General features: G+C 43.1%; 1 protein-coding gene across 12 annotated transcripts in view; it reads left to right on the top strand.

The window, feature by feature from the left end:
* LOC129817154 (syntaxin-binding protein 5-like) overlaps positions 1 to 24,949 on the top strand; it is a 177,026-nt gene that overhangs the window by 58,195 nt on the left and 93,882 nt on the right. For all 12 annotated transcript variants that reach the window (XM_055872113.1, XM_055872110.1, XM_055872108.1 and 9 more), the window contains exons 3-4: positions 4,511 to 4,592; positions 4,904 to 5,004. In XM_055872113.1, the coding sequence (XP_055728088.1) occupies positions 4,511 to 4,592; positions 4,904 to 5,004 (183 nt within the window). The remainder of the gene's footprint in view (positions 1 to 4,510; positions 4,593 to 4,903; positions 5,005 to 24,949) is intronic.

The following is a 24,949-nucleotide window of genomic DNA, read 5'->3' as shown; positions in this document are numbered from 1 at the left end:
CACACACACACACACACACACACACACACACACACACACACACACACACACACACACACACACACACACACACACACACACACACACACACACACACACACACACACACACACACACAAAAAGACAATCACTCCCTATGGTGTAGGGTGTACAAAACAACAAATGGTCTAGAAGATCCATCATACTTTCCATTGGTTCTGTCAGGTGAAGAGTCCACTCACAGCAATTTGATTACATCCACAGGAACCAACCGAGTGCTTTCCCTGGGTTGTATTGTCTCCATAAGCGTCCCTAGTTGTAGTTCACTTTGTTTGATGTGAAGAGAAGACTCCCTTCGGGCTTCCAACACTAAGCGCGGGGACTACGAGAACCCATGAAACAGCAGATATGTTGACTTTGAGGGTCCGAAATGGCTTTTTAAAGTTCCATCTTGACGAGATGAGGAATTGACCCGGTTTTCCTTCCTTCTCTCTCTCCCTTCCTCTCTCTCTCTACTGTCTCCCTCTTTTCTTCACTCTAGTCAATCTGTCAAATATGTGAGTGGTATTGGTGGTGACAGGGACTGTGTCATACTGTGGAAAGATAACACAAAGGATCATGTGCCTGGAGTTGAGGTACTTGTTCAACCTCAAGTGTCATAGGGGTCATCCGAGGCTAAACATCATGGGCTTTGTCTTTAACCAAAGATAGACTAGTCCTTGTGATGCCATGAGGCATGCCATTACGGTTTATATTTTAGAGACAATGATTTGTTACACCAATACCATCTATATATGGTTTTGTCCTTATTTTTGAGACAGAGAACAACCCCCCAAAAGGTAAAATGGTACATTCCGAGGGCATAATCTTTAGATCTTTCGGAGGACACAATTTACTTTTCTCAGACCTGAAACATTTAGCATATTGTCATAATTGTTTATTTAAGACAGAGAGTTCAGTCTGATAAATGTTCACTATATTCACGGGACCACCCATACAAAAATGTATGCACATTGGATAAAAGTGCCTGCTAAATGCTATACTGTATATTATTATATTATATATTACTATTTTCTATCTTTGACCATGATTTGATGTGATTGTACAGCCAACTGTTTTCCCGAGTTAGTCTGTCTGTGTGCTTTTCGATAATATGCTTTTTGGAAGCCTGCCTGCATTTTAGAGAAAGTCGAAGAGAAACGTTTTAAAAAGCGCAATCATAAGTCCTGCCTTTTTTTTTCGGGCCCAAAAGATTTGGTTGCCAGGCAATCACTTCCAGTTCCCATCTTAAGCATCCAGATCATTCTTCCGACTACTCTGCAGGGGGGGCTCTCTCTTGGTATCCTCCCCTTTCCCTCGCTTTCTCGTTTTTTTGTCGAGAATGTGTGTGAGAGAGGGTGGAGGGTGGAGAAGCTTGGCTTTGCGTATGTTCTATGTGCATGTTGTTTGTGAACCGGATGTGTGATGTGTGTGTGATAATATATGTAAGTGTGTGGTCATTTTTTCTTTTCTGGTGCAGGTAATGCTGTAGTTTAGTGTTGCCCTGATCAGTCTATACAATTATATTCTTGCCCATAGCAGCCTGTGATGCACGATTTTAGTAGGCTATTTTAGCTGGAGATATTGGCAGGATGCTCTGTTTGCTTGCTTCTTTCTCCTCTCTTATGAGGAAAGTGTCATCTCTCTGGCTGTCATGTGTTACGCTTAACTGCATCCCCCATGAAAAATTGCTACCCGGCCCTCCTCTCTTCTTCCTCTCCTCCTCTCTGTCTGCACAGGAATGTTTGGTAGGATGAATACGCATCATCAGTGAGCTCACTCATATAGGCCTTCAGTGGAGGAAGCTCTTCATTTTCAATCTTTCCCCTTCTCTTTCTCTTTCATTCTCTATATTTCTCTCTCCCTGCTCCCCCTGCTTATTTATTATACATCTGCATACCGCTCTCCTCCTCCATACATCTCATCCATCCCTCTCTCTCTTGCACCCACACATGCGTGCACTCTCTCCCACTCTCCCTTCCCATCTTTTCCATCTCCCCCACTCTTCATTATTTCCTCTCTCTGTCCCTCTATCTCTGTCTCTCTCTCTCTCTCCGCTGTCGTGACCTCAGATTAAGGTTGGAGGAATATGTAATTATGTTGTGTTTGTTTCTCTGCAGCTTCTTCCTCTGCCATTTATTTATACACTCAGTGGCCAGTTTATTAGGTACACCCATCTAGTACTGGGTGTGACCCCCCTTTTCCTCCAGAACAGACTGATTTCTTCGGGGCATGGAAACGTTGCTCAATTGGTATCAACGACCTAACGTGTGCCAGGAAAAACTTCCACACACCACCACCACTAGCCTGTACCATTGACACCAGGCAGGATGGGGCCATGGACTCATGCTGCTTACGCCAAATCCTGACTCTGCCATTAGCATTACGCAACAGGAACCAAGATTTGTTGTACCCGGAGATGTTTTACCACTCCTCAATTGTCCAGGGTTGGTGAATCTGAGATGTCGTTCTGCATACCACTGATGTACTACGTCGTTATTTGCCTGTCTGTTAGCTTGCACGATTCTTGCCATTCTCCTTCAACCTCTCCTCAACGAGCTGTTTTCGCCCACAGGACTGCCGTGGACTTGATGTTTTTTTTTTTTGTGTGGCGCCATTCTTGGTAGACCTTAAACACTGTCGTGCGTGAAAAGCCCAGAAGGTCGGACGTTCCTGAGATACTGGAACAGGCACTTCTGGCACCGACGATCATACCACGCTCAAAGTCACTTAGGTCACTTATTTTGCCCATTCGAACATTCAATCGAACAGTAGCTGAATGCCTCTGTGCCTATCGGCCTGCTTTATATAGCAAGTCACGGCCACGTGACTCACTGTCTGTAGGAGCGAACCATTTTCATGAACGGGGTGGGGTACCTAATAATCAGGCCACTGAGTGTATATTTGTTTATTTTGAAGTAAATATATAATTGTGTCTTATCTCTGTGTATTTCTCCAGAAAACAACTCTACCAGGATAGACAGACTGCAGTATATTAGCTAGGAAATGCCTATATCTTCAAAATACACTACATGACCAAAAGTATGTGGACACCTGCTCTCTGAGCATCTCATTCCAAAATCATGGGCATTAATATGGAGTTGGTCCCCCCTTTGCTGTTATAACAGCCTCCACTCTTCTGGGAAGGATTTCCACGAGATGTTGGAACATTGCTGCAACTTTTTATTGACTTGCTTCAGTTGATCACTGATGTTGGGCCACAAGACATGGCTCGCAGTCGGAGGTCCAATTCATCCCAAAGGTGTTCGATGGGGTTTAGGTCAGGGCTCTATATAGGTCAGTCTTAGTTCTTCCACAAACCATTTTCTGTATGGACCTGGCTTTGTGCACGGGGGCATTGTCATGCTGAAACAGGAAAGGGCCTTCCCCAAACTTTTGCCACAAAGTTGGAAGCACAGAATCATCTAGAATGTCATTGTATGCTGTAGTGTTAAGATTTCCCTTCACTGGAACTAAGGGGCCTAGCCCGAACCATGAAAACAGCCCCAGACCATTATTCCTCCTCCACCAAACTTTACAGTTGGCACTCTGCATTCGGGCAAGTAGTGTTCTCTTAGAATCCGCCAAACCCAGATTAGTCCGTCGGACTACCAGATGGTGAAGCGTGATTCATCACTCCAGAGAACGCGTTGCCACTGCTCCAGAGTCCAATGTCGGCGAGCTTTACACCTCTCCAGCCGACGCTTGGCATTGCGCATGGTGATCTTAGGCTTATGTGCGGCTGCTCGGCCATGGAAACCCATTTCTTGAAGCTCCCGACAAACATTTATTGGGCTGACGTTGCTTCCAGAGGCAGTTTGGAACTCGGTAGTGAGTGTTGCAACCGAGAACAGACGTTTTTTCACGTTCTTCAGCACTCGGTGGCCCCGTTCTGTGAGCTTGTGTGGCCTACCACTTCACGGCTGAGCCGTTGTTGCTGCTCAACGTTTCCACTTTGCAATAACAACACTTAACAACACGGGGCCCTGTGTAGCTCAGTCGGTAGAGCATGGCGCTTGCAACGCCAGGGTTGTGGGTTCGTTTCCCACGGGGGGCCAGTACAAAAAAAAAAGAAAAGAAAAAAAAAAAAAAGTATGAATGTATGTACTTGTAAGTCGCTCTGGATAAGAGCGTCTGCTAAATGACTTAAATGTTAAATGACTTACAGTTGACCGGGGCAGCTCTAGCAGGGCAGAAATCCACTCATTTGAAGGGATGTCAACATACTTTTGTATGTATAGTGTAGATAAACTACTGAAATGTACTTTGGCGTTTACTGTGGGTGGACTGTCGAATGGCTCTAACCTGTCCAATGTTTGGTCATGACAGAATAACAGAGCAAAACATAGGTTGTTCTGTTCCAAAAGCCCATGTAAGGACCGAAACCTATAGCAAGCAAAGAGTCTCCTAGTTCATTGTGTGGTTCTATCTCCTTTCTTATCCATCCCACCTTCTTCTCCATTGGTTGATTCCTTGACGGAGATCCTATCAGGTTTGGTCGTCCAGGTGTGGAGTGCTACTGTCAACATGAGAGTGGAGCCGCTGTCATCTCGCTACAGTTTCTCATCAACGAGGTGAGTAGTGAAGACAGGAACACACACCTCATCCAGCACCAGACGTCCTCTACTGACACTGTCTCTATCTCGCTCTCTACCCCACTAAACCCCCTTTCTATCTCTTTTCTTCTCCACTCCAAGACATCTCAAACACTCCTGTATCTCTATAGATGTGTGTGCCTGTGTGTGTGTATGCGTGTCTTTGTGACTTTCCTGCTTGCAATTCAGCCTCTTTCACCAGATGGAGAAATGCCATTGCAAGCTTGTGTGTGCATTGTGTACTGATGTTTACCTGTGTGTAAATGCTGTCTTCTCCGTTTTTGCCACAGGGGGCGCTGGTGAGTGCTCTGGCAGATGACAGCGTGCACCTTTGGAACCTGAGGCAGAAGAGGCCCGCCATCCTCCACTCACTCAAGTTCAACAGAGAGAGGTAAGAAACCTGGAATCTCCTAGGTTTCTCTTTCTCTCTCTTTGTGTCTCTCTCTTTGTGTCTTTCTGTGTTTCTGTGTGTGTGTATGCATGAGTCTCTCTCTCTCTCTCTCTCTCTTACTCTACTCTACTCAACTGTACTCTACTCTTCCGGGTAGAGAGAGATGGGAGAATTAGAGGGAGCAGACTGTAGAACAGACTGACCCTAGCCCTCCAGCACATAGACGATTGCAGCATAGATACTGGAGGCTGAGACAATGCCCCCGGACAGGGCCACTCTGCCAAAGCACAGCTCCCACACCACTAGAAGCGATATCAACAGACCACCAACTTACTACCCTGAGACAAGGATGAGTATAGCCCACAAAGATTTCCACCACTGCACGAGCCTGAGCAAGACCGGACAGGAAGATCACGTCAGGGACTCAACCCACTTAAGTCGAGTATAGCAAAAAAAAAGCCTGGCACGATGTGATGCACCCCACCTAGAGGCGGCATGGAAGAGCGCTAGTATGCCAGTGACTCAGCTCCTGTAATAGGGTTAGAGGCAGAGAATCCCAGTGGAGAGAGGCGAGCCAGTCAGGCAGAGACAGAAAGGGCGGTGTGTCACTCCAGTGCCTTGCCATTCACCGTTGCATCCCTGGGCCAGACTACACTCAATCACAGGACCTACTGAAGAGACGAGTCTTCAGTAAAGACTTAAAGGTCGAGACCACGTCTGCGTCTCTCACATTGATAGGCAGACCATTCCATAAAAATGTAGCCCTAAAAGAGAAAGCCCTCCCTCCAGCTGTTTGCTTAGAAATTCTAGGGACAATAAGGAGGCCTGTGTCTTGTGACCATAGCTTATGTGTAGATATGTACGGCAGGACCAAATCAGAGAGATACTGTAGGTAGGAGCAAATCATGTAATGCTTTGTAGGTTAGCAGTAAAACCTTGAAATCAGCCTTAGACTTAACAGGAAGCCAGTGTAATAGCACTGGAGCAATATGATCAAATATTTTTGTTCTAGTCAAGATTCTAGCAACTGAAGTTTATTTAGTGCTTTATCCGGGTAGCCGGGTAGTAGCCGGGTAGTAGAGCATTGCTGTAGTCTTATCTAGAGCGTGGATGAGCTGTTCTGCATCCTTTTTGGACAAACGGTTTCCGATTTTTGCATTGTTACGAAGGTGGAAAGACGCTGCCCTTGAAATATTCTTGATGTGTTCGTCAAAAGAGAGATCCGGGTCCAGAGTTACGCCGATGTCCTTCACAGTTTTGATGGTTGTACAGTCGTCTAAGATTAATTGTCCGATCAAATAGCAGATCTCTTTGTTTCTCAGGACCTAGAACTAGCATCTCTGTTTTGTGTCAGTTTAAATGTAAAACATGTGTCGCCATCCACTTCCTTATGTCTGTAACACAGACTTCCAGAGTTGGCAATTTTGGGGCTCCACCATGTTTCATAAAAATGTACATCTGTATGTTGTCTGCATAGCAGTGAAAGTTGACATTGTGTTTTCGAATGACATCACCAAGAGGTGGAATATATAGTGAAAACAATAGTGGTCCTAAAACGGAACCTTAAGGAACACGGAAACTTACAATTGATTTGTCAGAGGAAAAACCATCCAGAAAGACAAACTGATTTCTTTCCGACAGATAAGATCTACAGTGGCTTGCAAAAGTATTCACCCCCTTGGCATTTTTCCTATTTTGTTGCCTTACAATCTGGAATTAAAATGTATTTTTGGGGGGTTTGTATAATTTGACTTACACAACATACCTACCACTTTTATTGTGAAACAATCAAGAAATAAGACCAAAAAAAACTGAAAACTTGAGCGTGCATAACTATTCACCCCCCAAAGGCAAAACTTTGTAGAGCCACCTTTTGCAGCAATTACAGCTGCAAGTCTCTTGGGGTATGTCTCTATAAGCTTGGCACATCTAGCCACTGGGATTTTTGGCAATTCTTCAAGGCAAAACTGCTCCAGCTCCTTCAAGTTGCATGGGTTCCGCTGGTGTACAGCAATCCACAGATTCTCAGTTGGATTGAGGTCTGGGCTTTGACTAGGCCATTCCAAGGCATTTAAATGTTTCCCCTTAAACCACTCAGTGTTGCTTTAGCAGTATGCTTAGGGTTATTGTCCTGCTGGAAGGTCCCAGTCTCACATCTCTGGAAGACTGAAACAGGTTTCCCTCAAGAATATCCCTGTATTTAGCGGCATCCATTATTCCTTCAATTCTGACCAGTTTCCAGTCCCTGCTGATGAAAAACATCCCCACAGCATGATGGTATTCTTGGGGTGATGAGAGGTGTTGGGTTTGTGCCAGACATAGCGTTTCCTTGATGGTCAAAAAGCTCAATTTTAGTCTCATCTGACCAGAGTACCTTCTTCCATATGTTTGGGGAGTCTCCCACATGCCTTTTGGCGAACACCAAACATGTTTGTTAATTTCTTTCTTTAAGCAATGGCTTTTTTCTGGCCACTCTTCCGTAAAGCCCAGCTCTGTGGAGTGTACAGCTTAAAGTGGTCCTATGGACAGATACTCCAATCTCCGTGGTGGAGCTTTGCAGCTCCTTCAGGGTTATCTTTGGTCTCTTTGTTGCCTCTCTGATTAATGCCCTCCTTGCCTGGTCTGTGAGTTTTGGTGGGCGGCCCTCTCTTGGCAGGTTTGTTGTGGTGCCATATTCTTTACATTTTTTATAATGGATTTAATGGTGTTCCGTGGAATGTTCAAATTTTCTGATATTTTTTTTGTAACACTATTCTGATGTGTACTTCTCCACAACTTTGTCCCTGGCCTGTTTGGAGAGCGCCTTGGTTTTCATGGTGCCGCTTGCTTGGTGGTGCCACTTTCTTAGTGGTGTTGCAGATTCTGGGGCCTTTCAGAACAGTGACAGATAATAATGTGACAGATCATGTGACACTTAGATTGCACACAGGTAGACTTTATTTAACTAATTACTGTATGTGACTTCTGAAGGTAATTGGTTGAACCAGATCTTATTTAGGGGCTTCATAGCAAATAGGGTGAATAAATATGCACGCACCACTTTCTTTTGTACATTTATTTTGTAAACAAGTAATTTTTTTCACTTCACCAATTTGGACTATTTTGTGTATGTCCATTACATGAAGTCCAAATTAAAACCTGTTTAAATTACAGCTTGTAATGCAACAAAATAGGAAAAACGCCAAGGGGGGTGAATACTTTTGCAAGGCACTGTAAAGCAGGCAATAACTTGTCCGTGTAGACCTATTAGGGTTTCCAATCTCTCCAAAGCTTCACTAAGGTCTAGTAGGAGGACTGATGCAGAACCTTGGTCTGACGCCTTTAAAAGGTAATGCACCACCTTCACAAGTGCAGTGTCAGTGCTTCGATGGGGTCTAAAACCAGACCGGAGCGTTTTGTATCCATTATTTGTCTTCGGGAAGGCAGGGAGTTGTTGCACAACATATTTTTCCCAAATTGTGAGAGGAATGGAAGATCGATATAGGACGATATTATTATTTTTTATTATAAAAAATAAACAAAACGTATACCCTCTATTTCTCCCCAATGTTTTGATTACGATCGTGTCTCATCACTGCAACTTCCCGACGGGCTTGGGAGAGACGAAGGTCGAGTCATGCATCCCCCGAAACATGACTCGCCAAGCCGCGCTTCTTAACACAACGCTCGCTTAACCCGGAAGCCAGTCGCACCAATGTGTCAGAGGAAACACCATTCACCTTGCCGACCAAGGTTAGCCTGCAGGCGCCTGGCCCGCCACAAGGAGTCGCTAGAGCACGATGAGCCAAGTAAAGCCCCCTCAACCAAACTCTCCCCTAACCTGGACGACGCTAGGCCAATTGTGCTCCGCCCTATGAGACTCCCAGTAACGGCTGGTTGTGACACAGCCTGGGATCGAACCTCAGGTTAGGTTAGGAGGTTAACAGATTGTTGTACTCTGACGTCCTTGGGTAGGTGGAGGGAGTCTGGAAGGGCATCTAGGAATCTTTGGGTTGTCCAAGAATTTATAGCGTGGCTTTTGATAATCCTTGGTTGGGGTCTAAGCACATTATTTGTTGCGATTGCAAACATAATAAGATGGTGGTCCGATAGTCCAGTGTTATGAAGAAAAACATTTAGATCAACAGTATTTATGCCACGGGACAAAACTAAATCCAGGGTATGACTGTGGCAATGCGTAAGGTCCAGAGACATGTTGGACAAAACCCACTGAGTCGATGATGGCTCCGAAAGCCTTTGGAGTGTGTCTGTGGACTTTGCCATGTGAATATTGAAGTCACCAAAATGTGAATATTATCTGCCATGACTACAAGATCCGTTAGGAATTCAGGGACCTCAATGAGGAACGCTGTACATGGCCCAGGAGCCCTGTAAACAGTACAGTGGCTGTACAAAGTTATTGTGTATGCTGCGTAGATTTCATGACTAGAAGCTAAAATATTAGAACGCCATCTTTTTGGGGGGTTAATTGAAATATCTGTGCATCTGCCTTTGTGGGATGCGCAGGGGATATTTCACTAGTGTAACCAGGAGGAGAGGCCTTATTTAACACAATAAATGTATCAGGCTTGAGCCATGTTTCAGTCAGGCCAATCACATCAAGGTTATGCTCAGTGATTAGTTCATTGACTATGACTGCCTTGGAAGTGAGGGATCTAACATTAAGTAGTCCTATTTTGAGATGTGAGATATTACAATCTCTTTCAATAATGACAGGAATGGAGGTGGTCTTGTGTTTAGTAGCGTGTTGCATGCTCCTGTCTGTTCACTGGCAATCGTTCTGCTCTATATAAACCAAGGCTTATGTATAAAGGGTATCTGTCGGTCCTGTCCCGCCCCAGGGTAAAGGAGGTGACACATGTGCACCTGATTTGCCTCTTTCATCCTCCCTCTTTCATCCTCCCTCTTTCATCCTCCTCCCCCTCTCCTTCTTTCCAACCCAGCAACTAGAATATTCCGATCAATCGCTCCTACCCAGCCCCAACATGGGGTCCAGATGTGACCGCACACACACACACACACACACACACACACACACACACACACACACACACACACACACACACACACACACACACACACACACACACACACACACACACACACACTGTTCTTTGAGCATTTCCAAGCTGTTAGCTGATACTATTCTGAATTATGTAATCTTAGTTTAATTGGGTAATTCATCAAATTATTAGAAAGCATCAGTAGTGCTTTTAAAAATGTTGACTCAATAACTTTGCAGTCAAATAGCAAGTTACTGGGGGGCAGAATCACCCCACTTCAAGTGGGAGGGGTCAACTGTCTGCTCCAGTGACACACAGGGCTTAAGCATCAGAGCCAATAACGTTGTTCCTTCCATGATCCCTCAGTCTGATAGGGGAAGGGGTTAACCGTCAGAGCTAATCGCTGCTGATGTGACGGACAGGTGCCCGGCAGTGTCTTTACAGGCTGAATGTGTTCCTGCCGAGTCTGTGACTGTGTGTGACATTTAGTGAGCGTGGCACTCAAACACAGCCTGCCTGCCTCCCTGAGCAACAGGAGTGAACTCAACAGTCCTGTACACTGAACCCCGGGAGACAACGAGACAAATTCCCACAGAGCTGAGGAGAGGATGAGGGGAAGAGGAAACTATTCTTTCCCATATGGTTAGTTTAGACAGTATAGGTGTGCCAGTGTAGGTCAAGGTAGAGATAACACATGTGGTCATCCCCTCGCTTCTTTGATATTCTGTGTGACTGAAATGCTCACACACTTCTTGTGATGTTTTTTGAAACGGGCACAGCCGACCCGAGTTCACTTATCACACCTCTAAGTGACACTGATAAATGGTGTTGAAGTAACAACTTTGAAGCAACATCAACGACAAACTACTGTTCAGGATTAGAGAAAGACCATGTCCCCAATCTCTCAACCGGGTGCTCCCCCTTCCTCGTCGTCTCCTTCGTCGTCTCTTTCGTCATCTCCTTTGCCATCTCCTTGTCTCCTCTCCTTCACCAGCGACTGATCAGAAAATAGCTGATGTGTTGCAGAAATCCCTCCCAGCCACAACTGTAACTGATCCAGGGTCATTAGATATGCGGAGATGAGGACAGAGAAAGTCTTGTTGGAGCACTGTGGACCATTCACAAAGTAGTGGCACCGTCAGTGGGTCGGTGAGAGGGGATGGAGGAAAGAAGAGGAGGGGAGGAAACAAGAGAGGAGGGAAAGGTGAGGGGAGGAGTAGAGAGGAAAGGAAAGGAAAGGAGAGAACAGGAGGAGGGGAGAAGAGAAGAGGATTGGAGAGGAGATAAGAGGGGATGAGAGGAGATGAAAGGAAACGAGAGGAGAGGAGTTTTGCCAAGTCATTGTGGCTGTGGGGACTCTGTCGCCTCCTGGCTGCAGATGTAGGCTTTTCAGCGTTTTTTCTGCACACGCAGTCTCCACAAACAGAACCCCAACCACAAGATATACTGCATACTGGAGGAACAAATCCACTACATAGTTCATAAAAAATCTGTTGCACTGGGTTACTTACTATAAGGGAGTGGAGAACCACATGTGTTTGGTCTGGGACTGGTTCTGTGTAGGCTGGGCTGGGCCGGTTAGTTCTCTACCCAGAACTCTCATTTAGGCCCCAAGTCAAAGCTGATCTGACAGCACAGCCAAATAAAGGGCATGCTTTTAAATAACCCACGTCTAAGAGAGTGGGGACAGAGGACTTCATTGGCCAGCTACATTTTAACAACACAGCCCACACATACAAAGGCATGCACGTATGCACACACAGTGCATTGCTCCTCATTTCATTTCTATTTTCATCCCTTCTTTCGCAGAAGGAGGAGATGTAGTTCCGGACGTAGGGCTGAGTGAGTTATGTAAAAGACGGAGGACAGGGTACACAAATATTTTGTGTATGTGTATTTGGGTAGCTGCCATTTGGACAAATTAAAATTACAAAAAATATGATTCTAAAATGAAAGATGGTATCCGCAGTACGGGGAAACAGCGCCACTGGCCGCCCCACTACCGTTATTGTTTTTGTTACAGCACATGTCATGCTCCGAGGGGGAAAAGTGTTCATTATATGCGGGAACTTTATTGTAATATCGCAAACAGACTCTTTCACTATTACGGATTCCAGCTTTAAAGTAAAAAATATATACACAGTGCATTGGGAAAGTATTCGGACCCCTTGACTTTTTCCTCATTTTGTTACGTTACAGCCTTATTCTAAAATCTATTTAATAAAACATTTCTCATCAATCTGCACACAATACCCCATAATAGCAAAGTCAAAACAGGTGTTTAGAAATGCCTTATTGACATACAGTTGAAGTCGGAAGTTTACATACACCTTAGCCAAATACATTTAAACTCAGTTTTTCACAATTCCTGACATTTAATCCAAGTTAAACATTCCCTGTCTTAGGTTTGTTAGGATCACCACTTTATTTTAAGAATGTGAAATGTCAGAATAATAGTAGAGAGAATGATTTATTTCAGGTTTTATTTCTTTCATCACATTCCCAGTGGGTCAGAAGTTTACATCCACTCAATTAATATTTGGATAGCATTGCCTTTAAATTGTTTAACTTGGGTCAAATGTTTCGGGTAGCCTTCCACAAGCTTCCCACAATAAGTTGCGTGAATTTTGGCCCATTCTTCCTGACAGAGCTGGTGTAACTGAGTCAGGACTGTAGGCCTCCTTGCTCGCACACACTTTTTCAGTTCTGCCCATAAATTATCTATAGAATTGAGTTCAGGGCTTTGTGATGGTCACTCCAATACCTTGACTTTGTTATCCTTAAGCCATTTTGCCACAACTTTGGAAGTATGCTTGGGGTTATTGTTCATTTGGAAGACCCATTTGCGACCAAGCTTTAACTTCCTGACTGATGTATTGAGATGTTGCTTCCAATATATCCACCTAATTTTCCTCGTCATAATGCCATCTATTTTGTGAAGTGCACCAGTCCCTCCTGCAGCAAAGCACCCCCACAGCATAATGCTACCACCCTCGTGCTTCACGGTTGGGATGGTGTTCTTCGGCTTGCAAGCCTCCCCTTTTTCCTCCAAACATAACGATGGTTATTATGGCCAAACAGTCTATTTTTGTTTCATCAGACCAGAGGACATTTCTCCAAAAAGTACCATCTTTGTCCCCATGTGCAGTTGCAAACTATAGTCTGGCTTTTTTATGTTGGTTTTGGAGCAGTGGCTTCTTCCTTGCTGTTGCTGCCTTTCAGGTTATGTCGATGTAGGACTCGTTTGACTGTGGATATAGATACTTGTGTACCTGTTTCCTCTAGCATCTTCACAAGGCCCTTTGCTGTTGTTCTGGGATTGATTTGAACTTTTCGCACCAAGTTTGTTCAACTCTAGGAGACAGAACGCGTCTCCTTCCTGAGCGGTATGATGGCTGCGTGGTCCCATGGTGTTTATACCTGCGTACTATTGTTTGTACAGATGAACGTGATACCTTCAGGCGTTTGGAAATTGCTCCCAAGGATGAACCAGACTTGTGGAGGTCTACAGTTTTTTTGGCTGAAGTCTTGGCTGATTTGTTTTGATTTTCCCATGACGTCAAGCAAAGAGGCACTGAGTTTGAAAGTAGGCCTTGAAATACATCCACAAGTACACCTCCAATTGACTCAAATTATGTCAATTAGTCTATCAGAAGCTTCTAAAGCCATTACATAATTTTCTGGATTTTCCAAGCTGTTTAAAGGCACAGTCAACTTAGTGTATGTAAACTTCTGACCCATTGGAATTGTGACACAGTGAATTATAAGTGAAATAATCTGTCTCGAAACAATTGTTTGAAAAATTACTTGTGTCATGCACAAAGTAGATGTCCTAACCGACTTGCCAAAACTATAGTTTGTTGACAAGAAATTTGTCAATGCATTTAGTTTTACTAGCATTTAAGAGCAGTTTGAGGCCACGGAAGGAGGGTTTGTTTGCCGTTGAAGCTCGTTTGTAGGTTGTTAACACAGTGTCCAAAGAAGGGCCAGATGTATACAGAATGGTGTCGTCTGCATAGAGGTGGATCAAAGAATCACCCGCAGCAAGAGCAACATCATTGAAATATCCAGAGAAAAGAGTCGGCCCGAGAATTGAACCCTGTGGCACCCCTATAGAGACTGCCAGAGGCCTGGACAACAGGCCCTCCGATTTGACACACTGCACTCTATCTGAGAAGTAGTTAGTGAACCAGGCGAGGCAGTCATTAGAGAAACCACCACTGTTGGAAACTTTCAGAAGTTTCTGACCACTGTAAAAATGCTTCCAACCATCAGTTCTGATCATCAATAATGGATCCTCTTTAAAGTGACTTAAAGTGTAGGCAACTCATTCCAAATACGGGGACTCGAAAGCGTCCTGTGCTGTTATTTTTCGTCACTATCTCCCCGAGTCGGGAGTAGATCATATGCGCACCTGCTGCTTTCCTTGGATGTGGCAGCCGATTCTTTGAACCCTGATTCCCTTTTACTGATGGTCACCATGGTAGGCACAGAAAGTAACATTGAAAGTTGATAGTGCAGACATGCACATTAGACGCCAGCACCACGAAGCGTCACCAAAAGCATCCAGGGCGCCCGAGAGCACCACTTATGGGTTTTGATCAATACACGCATCCCGAAGGTCAGCGCTTGTTGGCATATCTTCGAGCTAAAATTGCCACAGCTATGCAAGTAAAGTTGGAGCCATTCACAGTTTCACTGTTCCGATTGTGTGTACTAAGACTTGCATGGCTTAGTCTTTGGGACAATAATATGCTACTGGCAGGATCAACCAGGTAGCCCCCCACATCATTGAGGTTTACCTGGGCACGCAGCGAGGCACAGGGGCACAGTCCTCCAGTGATGAAGGAGACCCAAGCACACTCGCGCTCGCCCAGTGGGAGGCCACAGCCTATCCACAGCCAAAGCCACGGGAGACGAGGCGCCACTCAAGAGGTGTTCCATTGGAGAGTTTTTGGAGTATAACGCACAACATAGCCAACGATGGGGTTTGAGAAACTGACCACTGAGACAGATGGGTCGATTGAGTCTTGTTCGATGTGAGACAGGCCAATTTGAATTCGAGGCAGGGTGAAAAGAGGCACCCCTGATGGGGGCCCTCCCAAGGCGGATCACGTATGCCAATCAGTCAGGATGAGTGAAACTGATAGGACAGACAGAGAGGGACCAAGGGGATGAATGGTCTAATCCAGGGAGTGAGAACCTGGAATGGCAGCACCACAACCAGTCCCCAATGTCTACATGCACCATCAGTAGGTTCTTGCCTTTTTAGGGAGTTTTTCCTAGCCAACAAGCCTCTACATCTGCATTGCTTGCTCTCTGGGGTTTTAGGCTCGGTTTCTGTATAAGCACTTTGTGACAGTGCTGATGTAAAAAGGGCTCTATAAATACATTTGATTGATTGATTGACTAGCGCCAGGTAAAAGAACCAGAACCTCCCCAGGTGGCAGAGACAGACCCAGAGGTCGCCAGAGCAATCAATGGTCACCTGCCGAGAATGAGCAACCAGGCGTGGGAGAATGAATATGGAAAAATTGCACTCAGAACCACTTAAAAAGATACAATTTGCAACAGGATACAAATAGGCCTAATGCAAATAACTGTTATTTGATCAAATAAGTCTAAAAAGGTCATTATAGAAGGTTATTAAGGGTCTATGTCCCCTGGAATGACATCTGTTTCCTCTGGTGTGAAACCATCTGTTGTCAAAATGGGAAAGCTGTTTTGACTTTGGCTGTGTTATCATTTAGAAATCGTCATTTCCTGGTTGCAAAACTTCTACACTGTTCGCTCAATTTCATTTTATGTGAGAATCATTGTGCCATCTAAATCAGTGTGAAATATATTTTCCAATAAAAAAAGTATTGTTTTTACAGCTGTTTGAAGCTGGTGGACCAAAGCCGAACGTCTCTGCCATGTTACGGGGAGGAGGGAGATTGGTTTTGAATGCAGCCTAGTGCTGTTGCAATTCACCTAGCTTTCACATACGGGAGAAATTCGGAGACATTCTAGGTGTAGCACCTTTAAAGCTGGAATCATCCCGGAGAAGCATCTTCTCTTATAGATATGATAGGCTCTTGTGAGATGTAAAAGCACTTAGACAAACTCATGTACAATTATGTTCCTTACTTTTCCTTTCCAATCAACCCTAAACATGTCGCTAAGTGTGTACCAGGGGAACCCTCGATTAGTTATCTCACACACACGTACAGTGCCTTGCAAAAGTATTCCTCCCCCATGGCATTTTTCCTATTTTGTTGCATTACAACCTGTAATTTAAATGGATATTATTTGGATTTCATGTAATGGACATACACAAAATAGTCCAAATTGGTGAAGTGAAATGTAAAAAAGTACTTGTTTCAAAAAACGTATTAAAAAAAAATGTAAAAGTGGTGCGTGCATATGTATTCACCCCCTACTGTCTTCAGATTGAAATAATGTCAAAAGTACTGTGAAAATAATGTCAAAAGTACTGATTTGTAATCGACTGTCATAGCCCCAATAAAAAAAGTTAACATTGGCAGTTGACTACAGTGCCTTGCAAAAATATTAATCCCCTTGGTGTTTTTCATATTTTGTTGCATTACAACCTGTAATTTAAATGGATATTATTTGGATTTAATTTAATGGACATACAAAATAAAAATCTAAATTGGTGAAGTGAAATTAAAAAAAGAACTTGCTTAAAAAAATTAAAAAAAATTAAAAACAGAAAAGTGGTGCGTGCATATGTATTCACCGCCTTTGCTATGAAGCCCCTAAATAAGATCTGGTGCAACCAATTACCTTCAGAAGTCACATAATTAGTTAAATAAAGTCCACCTGTGTGCAATCTAAGTGTCACATGATCTATCACATGATCTGAGTATATATACACCTGTTCTGAAAGGCCCCAGAGTCTGCAACACCAGTAAGAAAGGGGCACCACCAAGCAAACAGTGTAACAGTTTAACTTTAGTCCGTCCCCTCGGGAAAAAAATGAGCAAACACATTTGGTGTTCGCCAAAACATATGGAAGAAGGTTTTCTGTAGCTTTTTGACCATTAAGGAAAACGCTGTGTCTGGCCAAACCCAACACCTCTCATCTCCCCGAGAACAACACCCCCACAGTGAAGCATGGTGGTGGCAGCATCATGCTGTGGATATGTTTTTCATCAGCAGGGACTGTGAAACTGGTCAGAATTTAAGAAATTATGGATGGCGCTAAATACAGGGAAATTCTTGAGGGAAACCTGTTTCAGTCATCCAGAGATTTGAGACTGGGACAGATGTTCACCTTCCAGCAGGACAATGACCCTAAGCATACTGCTAAAGCAACACGAGTGGTTTAAGGGGAAACATTTAAATGTCTTGGAATGGCCTAGTCAAAGCCCAGATCTCAATCCAATTGAGAATCTGCGGTATGAGTTAAACGTTTTTGTACACCAGCCTAACCTGGCAGGTGTCCTAGTGGGGCGGCAGGTAGCCTAGTGGCTAGAGCGTTGGACTAGTAACCGAAAGGTTGCAAGATCAAATCCCTAAGCTGACAAGGTACAAATCAGTTGTTCTGCCCCTGAACAAGGCAGTTAACCCAATGTTCCTAGGCCGTCATTGAAAATAAGAATTTGTTCTTAACTGACTTGCCTAGTTAAATGAAGGATTTTTTTTTTTTTTTTTTTTTAAACATCCAACTTGAAGGAGCTGGAGCAGTTTTGCCTTGACGAATGGGCAAAAATCCCAGTTGCTAGATGTGCCAAGCTTATAGAGACATACCCCAAGAGACTTGCAGCTGTATTTGCTGCAAAAGGTGGCTCTACAAAGTATTGACTTTGGGGGGGTGAATAGTTAAGCACGCTCCAGTTTTATTTCTTGTTTGTTTCACAGCATCTTCAAAGTGGTAGGCATGTTGTGTGAATCAAATGATACAAACCCCCCGAAAATGTATTTTAATTCCATGTTGTAAGGCAACAAAATAGGAAAAATGCCAAGTGGGTGAATACTTTCGCAAGACACTTTACGCACGCACATACACACACACACACACATACAATATGCTATGTATGCAAAAACAATCACACACACACACACACAGTCACATCTGATAGTGCAGATGGGTCTATGGCACAACACCTGAAATCAATTGCCTCCCACCTAATGGCTATGTGATAACGCCACTAGCTGTCATGACTAGATATGCATGTGTGTGTGAACAAGTGTGTATGCATGAATGAGCGATTGGGTTTTGGTATGTAAGTATATTGGTGTGCGCAAGTGTTCTTATGCTTTGTGTTTGTGTATGTGGGTGTGTGTATGTGTGTGTGATGCATGTCGAGCAGCCCGACGCCTCTCCTCAACCCCATGAATATATTCATGGTACTGCAGAGTAGTGGAGCGGAGACAAGCACCAGCTCTACTCAGGTGTGTGTGTGTATGCTTGTGTGTGTCTACAGTCTGACAGTATGCATTGCTTCTCACTACTGCCTTTCAGACAGAAAGATACTGAGACAGACAGAGAGGGAGAAAAACACATAGAGAAAGGATGGAGGGGGTTTGGGTTTGAGGTGCAAGTGAAAAAGAGAATCCATAAGATGGACACAGGAAGAGAGAGAGAGAAAGGGAGAGGGGAAAATTGGAGAGGAGGAAAAGAGGAGGAAAGGAACTTGGACAGAAAGAGAGAGAGAGAGAGAAATGAGAAAAAAATGCATGTGAAAAAAAAATAATGGATGGGCTTTCAGATGTAAATTTTTCCAGTGTTATCCCGATTCTTTTCTTCTTTTTTTTCTGACATTTCTCACCACTCAGAGACACATAGTTTCCCAAAATGTCACATGATATTCTACATTTCACATGTGCTTTCATAACCGGTGGGATTAGAACCTGGGTTTCCCATGGGAGCAGCCAATATTTTCAACATTAGACAAGAGAAATGACACTGTGTTTCTCTTTTTTTTTTACCTTGATTTAATTAGGCAAGTCAGTTTAAGAACAAATTCTTATTTACAATGACGGCCTACCCCGGCCAAACCTTAACGACGCTGGGCAAATTGTGCGCCGCCCTATGGGACTCCGAATCATGGCCAGTTGAGATAAGGCCTGGCATTGAGCCAGGGTCTGTAGTGACGCCTCTAGCACTGAGATGCAGTGCCTTAGACCGCTGTGCCACTCGGGAGCCCCAACTCCATTTATTATCAATTTCTCTCAATCTCAGCGTATTGACAGTTCAATTCAAAATAGGGACGTCAAACGTTTAAACATTTAATCGAATGAATCGCAGGATTTGCAGTGATCACGATTAATCACAAATTGAGCTGTTTTTTTAAGAGTTTTATATAAAGACCATTACAATAATATTGACGTCTGATTTCGTCCAATGTAACGGTTAGTAAAATCTGGTAATTGATAAAGCACACTTTCTTTAACCTCAATGTCAGTTGTTTTTTGATTATGTAAAAGTATTTGTTTACATTCATTCCAATAGCAAACACATTCACACATTTTAAAATACATTAAAATCCCTTTTAGGCCTGTGTATCCAAAGTAACAAAAACCAATAGACAGCTAACAATAACAGAAGCCATAAATAGCTAGCTAAGACAAAATGCAGAGCTAGCTATCGCCTATCACTGAGGTAGCTAGCGGTTAACAATTAGCTTGCAACCAATGTCATAAAAAGTTACCTTCTAAAATGTATGACGAAGAGAGGAGCGTGCCTGCTGCAGGAACACTCCGCATGCCTCTCCCTAGTGGTAGTGCTAAGTACACATGTATATCATTGCAAAACCATGGAGGACTACAATAATAATGGAGTGAATGGCTCAGAAATAAGATTATTTATTTTTTTGACTCACTTCAATTATAGTACTCAGGTAGGCTAAGTAACCTTTTTTACAGAGTGGCTTTAATGAATTTGCTATTCCACATGTGGAAACATTGCTACTGGAATATCTTAACACCCCCTTTTCACGTGAGGAAAATAACACTATTTCACCCCAACATGTGAACTTGCAATTCCACATGTGAATGTTTCTCACATGTAAAACTGCTAATTAGATTTTCACATGTGAAGGTTTTTTACATTTGAATATGCAATTCCACATGTGAAAGTGAGATTTTCCCATGTGGAGTTTTCCTACATGTGAAACTGCAAAATGTTTTTTCATGTGATTGTTTTTCATGTTATTCTCATGTTACTCTCCTCACAGGTTAACATGTGAACTCTAAATGTAATACATTTGAAAATATGGTTCCACATGTGAAATTTAAGGTCAACATGTGAAAGCACTCCCTGAGAGAGTGTGGTTCTGATCGGAAGTGCTTGGTTCAGGTATATCAGTCCTGATTGGAAGACCGGTTTGACCTACTTTGGTCCTGTTTTATTCATGTACCATTAGGAGGACTTGAGAATGGCTTGTTATAAAGACAGTTCTGATTCCGGGTCAAAATAACTAGTGGGGTTAGATGACCGTTGGGTCATATGCCAAATCAAATCAAATCAAATTGTATGTCATATCCGTCGAATACAACGGATGTCGACTTAACTATGAAATGCTTGCTTATGAGCCCTTCCAAACTATACAGAGGTTAAAACAATTATTATACAAAGAAAAATAGTAACACGAGGAATAAAATACACAAGAATGGAGCTAAATACATGGAGTACCAGTACCAGATCAGTGTGCAGGGGTATGAGGTATTTGAGGTAGATATGTACATGAAGGCAGGGTAAAGGGACTAGGCATCAGGATAGATAATAATAAGGTATTTGAGGTAGATATGTACATGAAGGCAGGGTAAAGTGACCAGACATCAGGATAGATAATAATAAGGTATTTGAGGTAGATATGTACATGAAGGCAGGGTAAAGGGACTAGACGTCAGGATAGATAATAATTCAAGTAAAATAAAGAACAGAGTAGCAGCAGCATATGATGAGTGCAAAAGTGTGTGTGTGTTTGTGTTGTGTTGGTATCAAATCAAATTGTATTGGTCACATACACAGGTTCAGCATATGTTATTGGGGGTATAGCGAAATGCTTGTTCTTCTAGTTCCGACAGTGCAGTAATATCTAACAATTTCACAACAAATACTTAATACACACAAATCTAAGTAAAGGAATTAAGAATATATAAATATATGGATGAGCAATGTCAGAGTGGCTGTCACGTCGTGTATGTAGGTGGCAGGGAAGTCAAGCGCAGGAGAATTAAACTTGGTATAAATGGAGTATTTTAATAACTTAAAACATAAACTCCAAAACCAAAGTCCATAATAAAATAAATGTGGGTACAAGAACCCGTCGCACACCAATCCATAGAACATGAACATAACAATCAGAAACAGAGGGTTAAATACACTACAATTAATGAATGGGATTGGAACCAGGTGTGTAAGAAGACCAGACAAAACCAACGGAAAATGAAACATAGATCAATGATGGCTAGAAGACCGGTGACGTCGATCGCCGAGCACCGCCCGAACAAGGAGAGGCATCGACTTCGGAAGAAGTCGTGACAGCGGCATAGTATAAGATATAGTATAGAGTACAGTATATACATATAAGATGAGTAATGCAAGATATGTAAACATTATTAAAGTGACTAGTGTTCCATTCCAAGTGGCCAATGATTTCAAGTCTGTGTATTGTAGGCAGCAGCCTTGCTGTGCTAGTGATGGTTATTTAACAGTCTGATGGCCTTGAGAAAGAAGCTGTTTTTCAGTCTCTGGTCCGCGCTGTTGCGCCTTCTTCACCACACTGTCTGTGTGGGTGGACTATTTCAGTTTGTCAGTGATATGTATGCCCGGGACTTAAAACTTTCCATCTTCTCCACTGCTGTCCCATCGATGTGGATAGGGGGGTGCTCCCTCTGCTGTTTCCTGAAGTCTCCTTTGTTTTGTTGACCTTGAGTCAGAGGTTATTTTCCTGACACCACACTCCCAGAGCCTTCACCTCCTCCCTGTAGGCTGCCTTGTCGTTGTTGGTAATCAAGCCCACTACTGTTGTGTCGTCTGCAAACTTCATGATTGAGTTGGAGGCGTGTGTGTGTGTGTGTGTGTGTGTGTGTGTGTGTGTGTGTGTGTGTGTGTGTGTGTGTGTGTGTGTGTGTGTGTGTGTGTGTGTGTGTGTGTGTGTGTGTGTGTGTGTGTGTGTGTGTGTGTGTGTGTGTGTGTGTGTGTGTGTGTGTGTGAGCGTCAAAAAAGACCTTGACATAGAGAAACAACAGGGGAGCAAACAGAATGTTAATATCTTTACTTCTCCTCCAACAGAGTTAGAGGCAATACCTGTTGTAAAGCACTCCAATTTATATACACTACATTAACAAATGAGTAGCTATTTCAGCCACACCCCTTGCTGACTATAAAACTATAAAGTCTATAAAATCGAGCACACAGCCATGCAATTTCCATTGACAAACATTGGCAGTAGAATGGCCCGCACTGAAGAGCTTAGTGTCATTCAACATGGCACCGTCATAGGATGCCACCTTTCCAACAAGTCAGTTCATCAAATTTCTGCCCTGCTAGAGCTGCCTCGGTCAACTGTAAGTGCTGTTATTGTGAAGTGGAAACATCTAGGAGCAACAACGGCTCAGCCGCGAAGTGGTAGGCCACACAAGCTCCCAGAACAGGGCCACCGAGTGCTGAAGCGGGTAGCGAATAAATAAAAAGGAGGGGGCTGAGCACACACCCTTGTGGGGCCCCAGTGTTGAGGACCAGCAAAGTGTAGATGTTGTTTCCTACCTTCACCACCTTGGGGGCGCTCCGTTAGGAAGTCCAGGACCCAATTGCACAGGGCGGGGTTCAGACCCAGGGCCTTGAGCTTAATGATGATCTTGGAGGGTACTATGGTGTTGAATGCTGAGCTATAGTCAATAAACAGCATTTTTACATAGGTTTTCCTCTGGTCCAGATGGGATAAGGCAGTGTGATGGCGATTGCATTGTCAGCAAATATAAGTGGGTCTAGGGTGACAGGTAAGGTGGAGGTATGTGTGTATGTGTGTTTGTGTTGTCGGTATGCGTGTGTGTGTTATGTATGCATATGCGTATGTAGTGAATGTGCATGGGCTTTGTGTGAGTGTCAGTGCAGTGTGTGTGAATATGTATATGGTAGTGTGTAGTCTTGTGATTGTGCATAGAGTCAGTGCAAGATAGATTCAGTGCAGATAGTTTGGGTAAACAGTAATGAACTATTTAGCAGTCATGAGTATTTAGGAGTCCTAATAGGAGTCCTATGGCTTGGGGGTAGAAGCTGACTCAGGTAGAGACTGATGTAGCTTTCAAAAGCTTTTGACCGTTCATTAAACTTCACATAGAGAGATGGATGAATGGATTATTTGATGGTTGAAGGACGAGTGGAATTATTGGACAAATTGATGAAAGAATGAAGATTAACTTCTACTGCCTCAGAAACCCGGATCCGGGAGCACCCCCCACCCCCCACACACTGTTTAGCATAGCTAGCATAGCTTCACAAGTAGATAGTAGCATCTAAATATCATTAAATCACAAGTCCAAGACACCAGATGAAAGATACAGATCTTGTGAATAAAGCCACCATTTCCGATTTTTAAAATGTTTTACAGGGAAGACACAATATGTAAAGATGTACATCTATTACCTAAAAACACATTAGCATAATCCACCATCTTTTATTTGTCCACCAACACCAGTAGCCATCACCAATTCGGCTAAACTAAGATATTTATAGCCCCTAACCAACAAAAAAACTCATTAGATGACAGTCTGATAACATATTTATGGTATGGGATAGGTTTTGTTAGAAAAATGTGCATATTTCAGGTAGCTGCCATAGGTTACAATTGCACCCACCGTCACAAATGGACTAGAATAATTACAATGAGCAACGTGTTTACCTAACTACTAATCATCAAACATTTCGTAAAAATACACAGCATACACTAATCGAAAGACACAGATCCTGTGAATACAGACAATATTTCAGATTTTCTAAGTGTCTTACAGCGAAAACACAATAAATCGTTATATTAGCGTAGCACATAGCACATAGCAGCCCAGCATTGATTCTAGCCAAAGTGAGCGATAAAAGTCAACATCGCCAAAAGATATTAATTTTTTCACTAACCTTCTCAGAATTCTTCCGATGACACTCCTGTAACATCATTTTACAATATACATATACAGTTTGTTCGAAAAGGTGCATATTTAGCCATACAAAACCGTGGTTACACAATGAAAATAGTAGCAAAACAAGCCTGAAAATGTCGGTCGCCATCTTTCAGAGTGATCTAGTTTAATTAATAGCTAATCATATACTTGACTAAAAAATACAGGGTTTACAGGAATCGAAAGACAAATTAGTTCTTAATGCAACCGCTGATTTACATTTTTAAAATTATCCTTACTTTTCAATACAGGGTTCGCCAAGTGAAGCTATACCAAACAAAATGGCGAAATATGCGTTTAAAATATTTCGACAGAAACACGATTTATCATATTAAATATTGCTTACTTTGAGCTGTTCTTCCATCAGATTCTTGGGCAATGTATCCTTTCTATGTTATAAACGTCTTTTGGTCGATAGATGTCCTCTGTCCTTCGAAATGTCCACCACCAACGACCGACACCCCAAAACGTGTCCAAAGTTTCAGAGTGCACAACAAATAAATTCCAAAAAAATCGCACTAAACGGATATAAATTGCTATAAAACGGTTCAAATTAACTACATTATGATGTTTTTAACACCTAAAACGAGTAAAAACATGACCGGAGAAATATTGCTGGTTAGAAAACGATTTGGAACGAGGCAGGTCCGATGCCCTTCACGCTTCAGGCGCACGACGAGAAAGGGCGGTCTCTATACATTTTGGTCTTTTATACTGGCTGTGAATATCCCATCGATTCCATTGAAAGCGTGATGACGTACAGACACCCAGAGGAAGACGTAGGCAGTGTCGGTTTCTTCATAGCATTCACTGTC

Source organism: Salvelinus fontinalis, chromosome 20 (genome assembly GCF_029448725.1).
Source record: "Salvelinus fontinalis isolate EN_2023a chromosome 20, ASM2944872v1, whole genome shotgun sequence".
In the NCBI taxonomy this organism is placed as follows: Eukaryota; Metazoa; Chordata; class Actinopteri; order Salmoniformes; family Salmonidae; genus Salvelinus; species Salvelinus fontinalis.
This window is presented reverse-complemented; position numbering and strand designations above follow the sequence as displayed.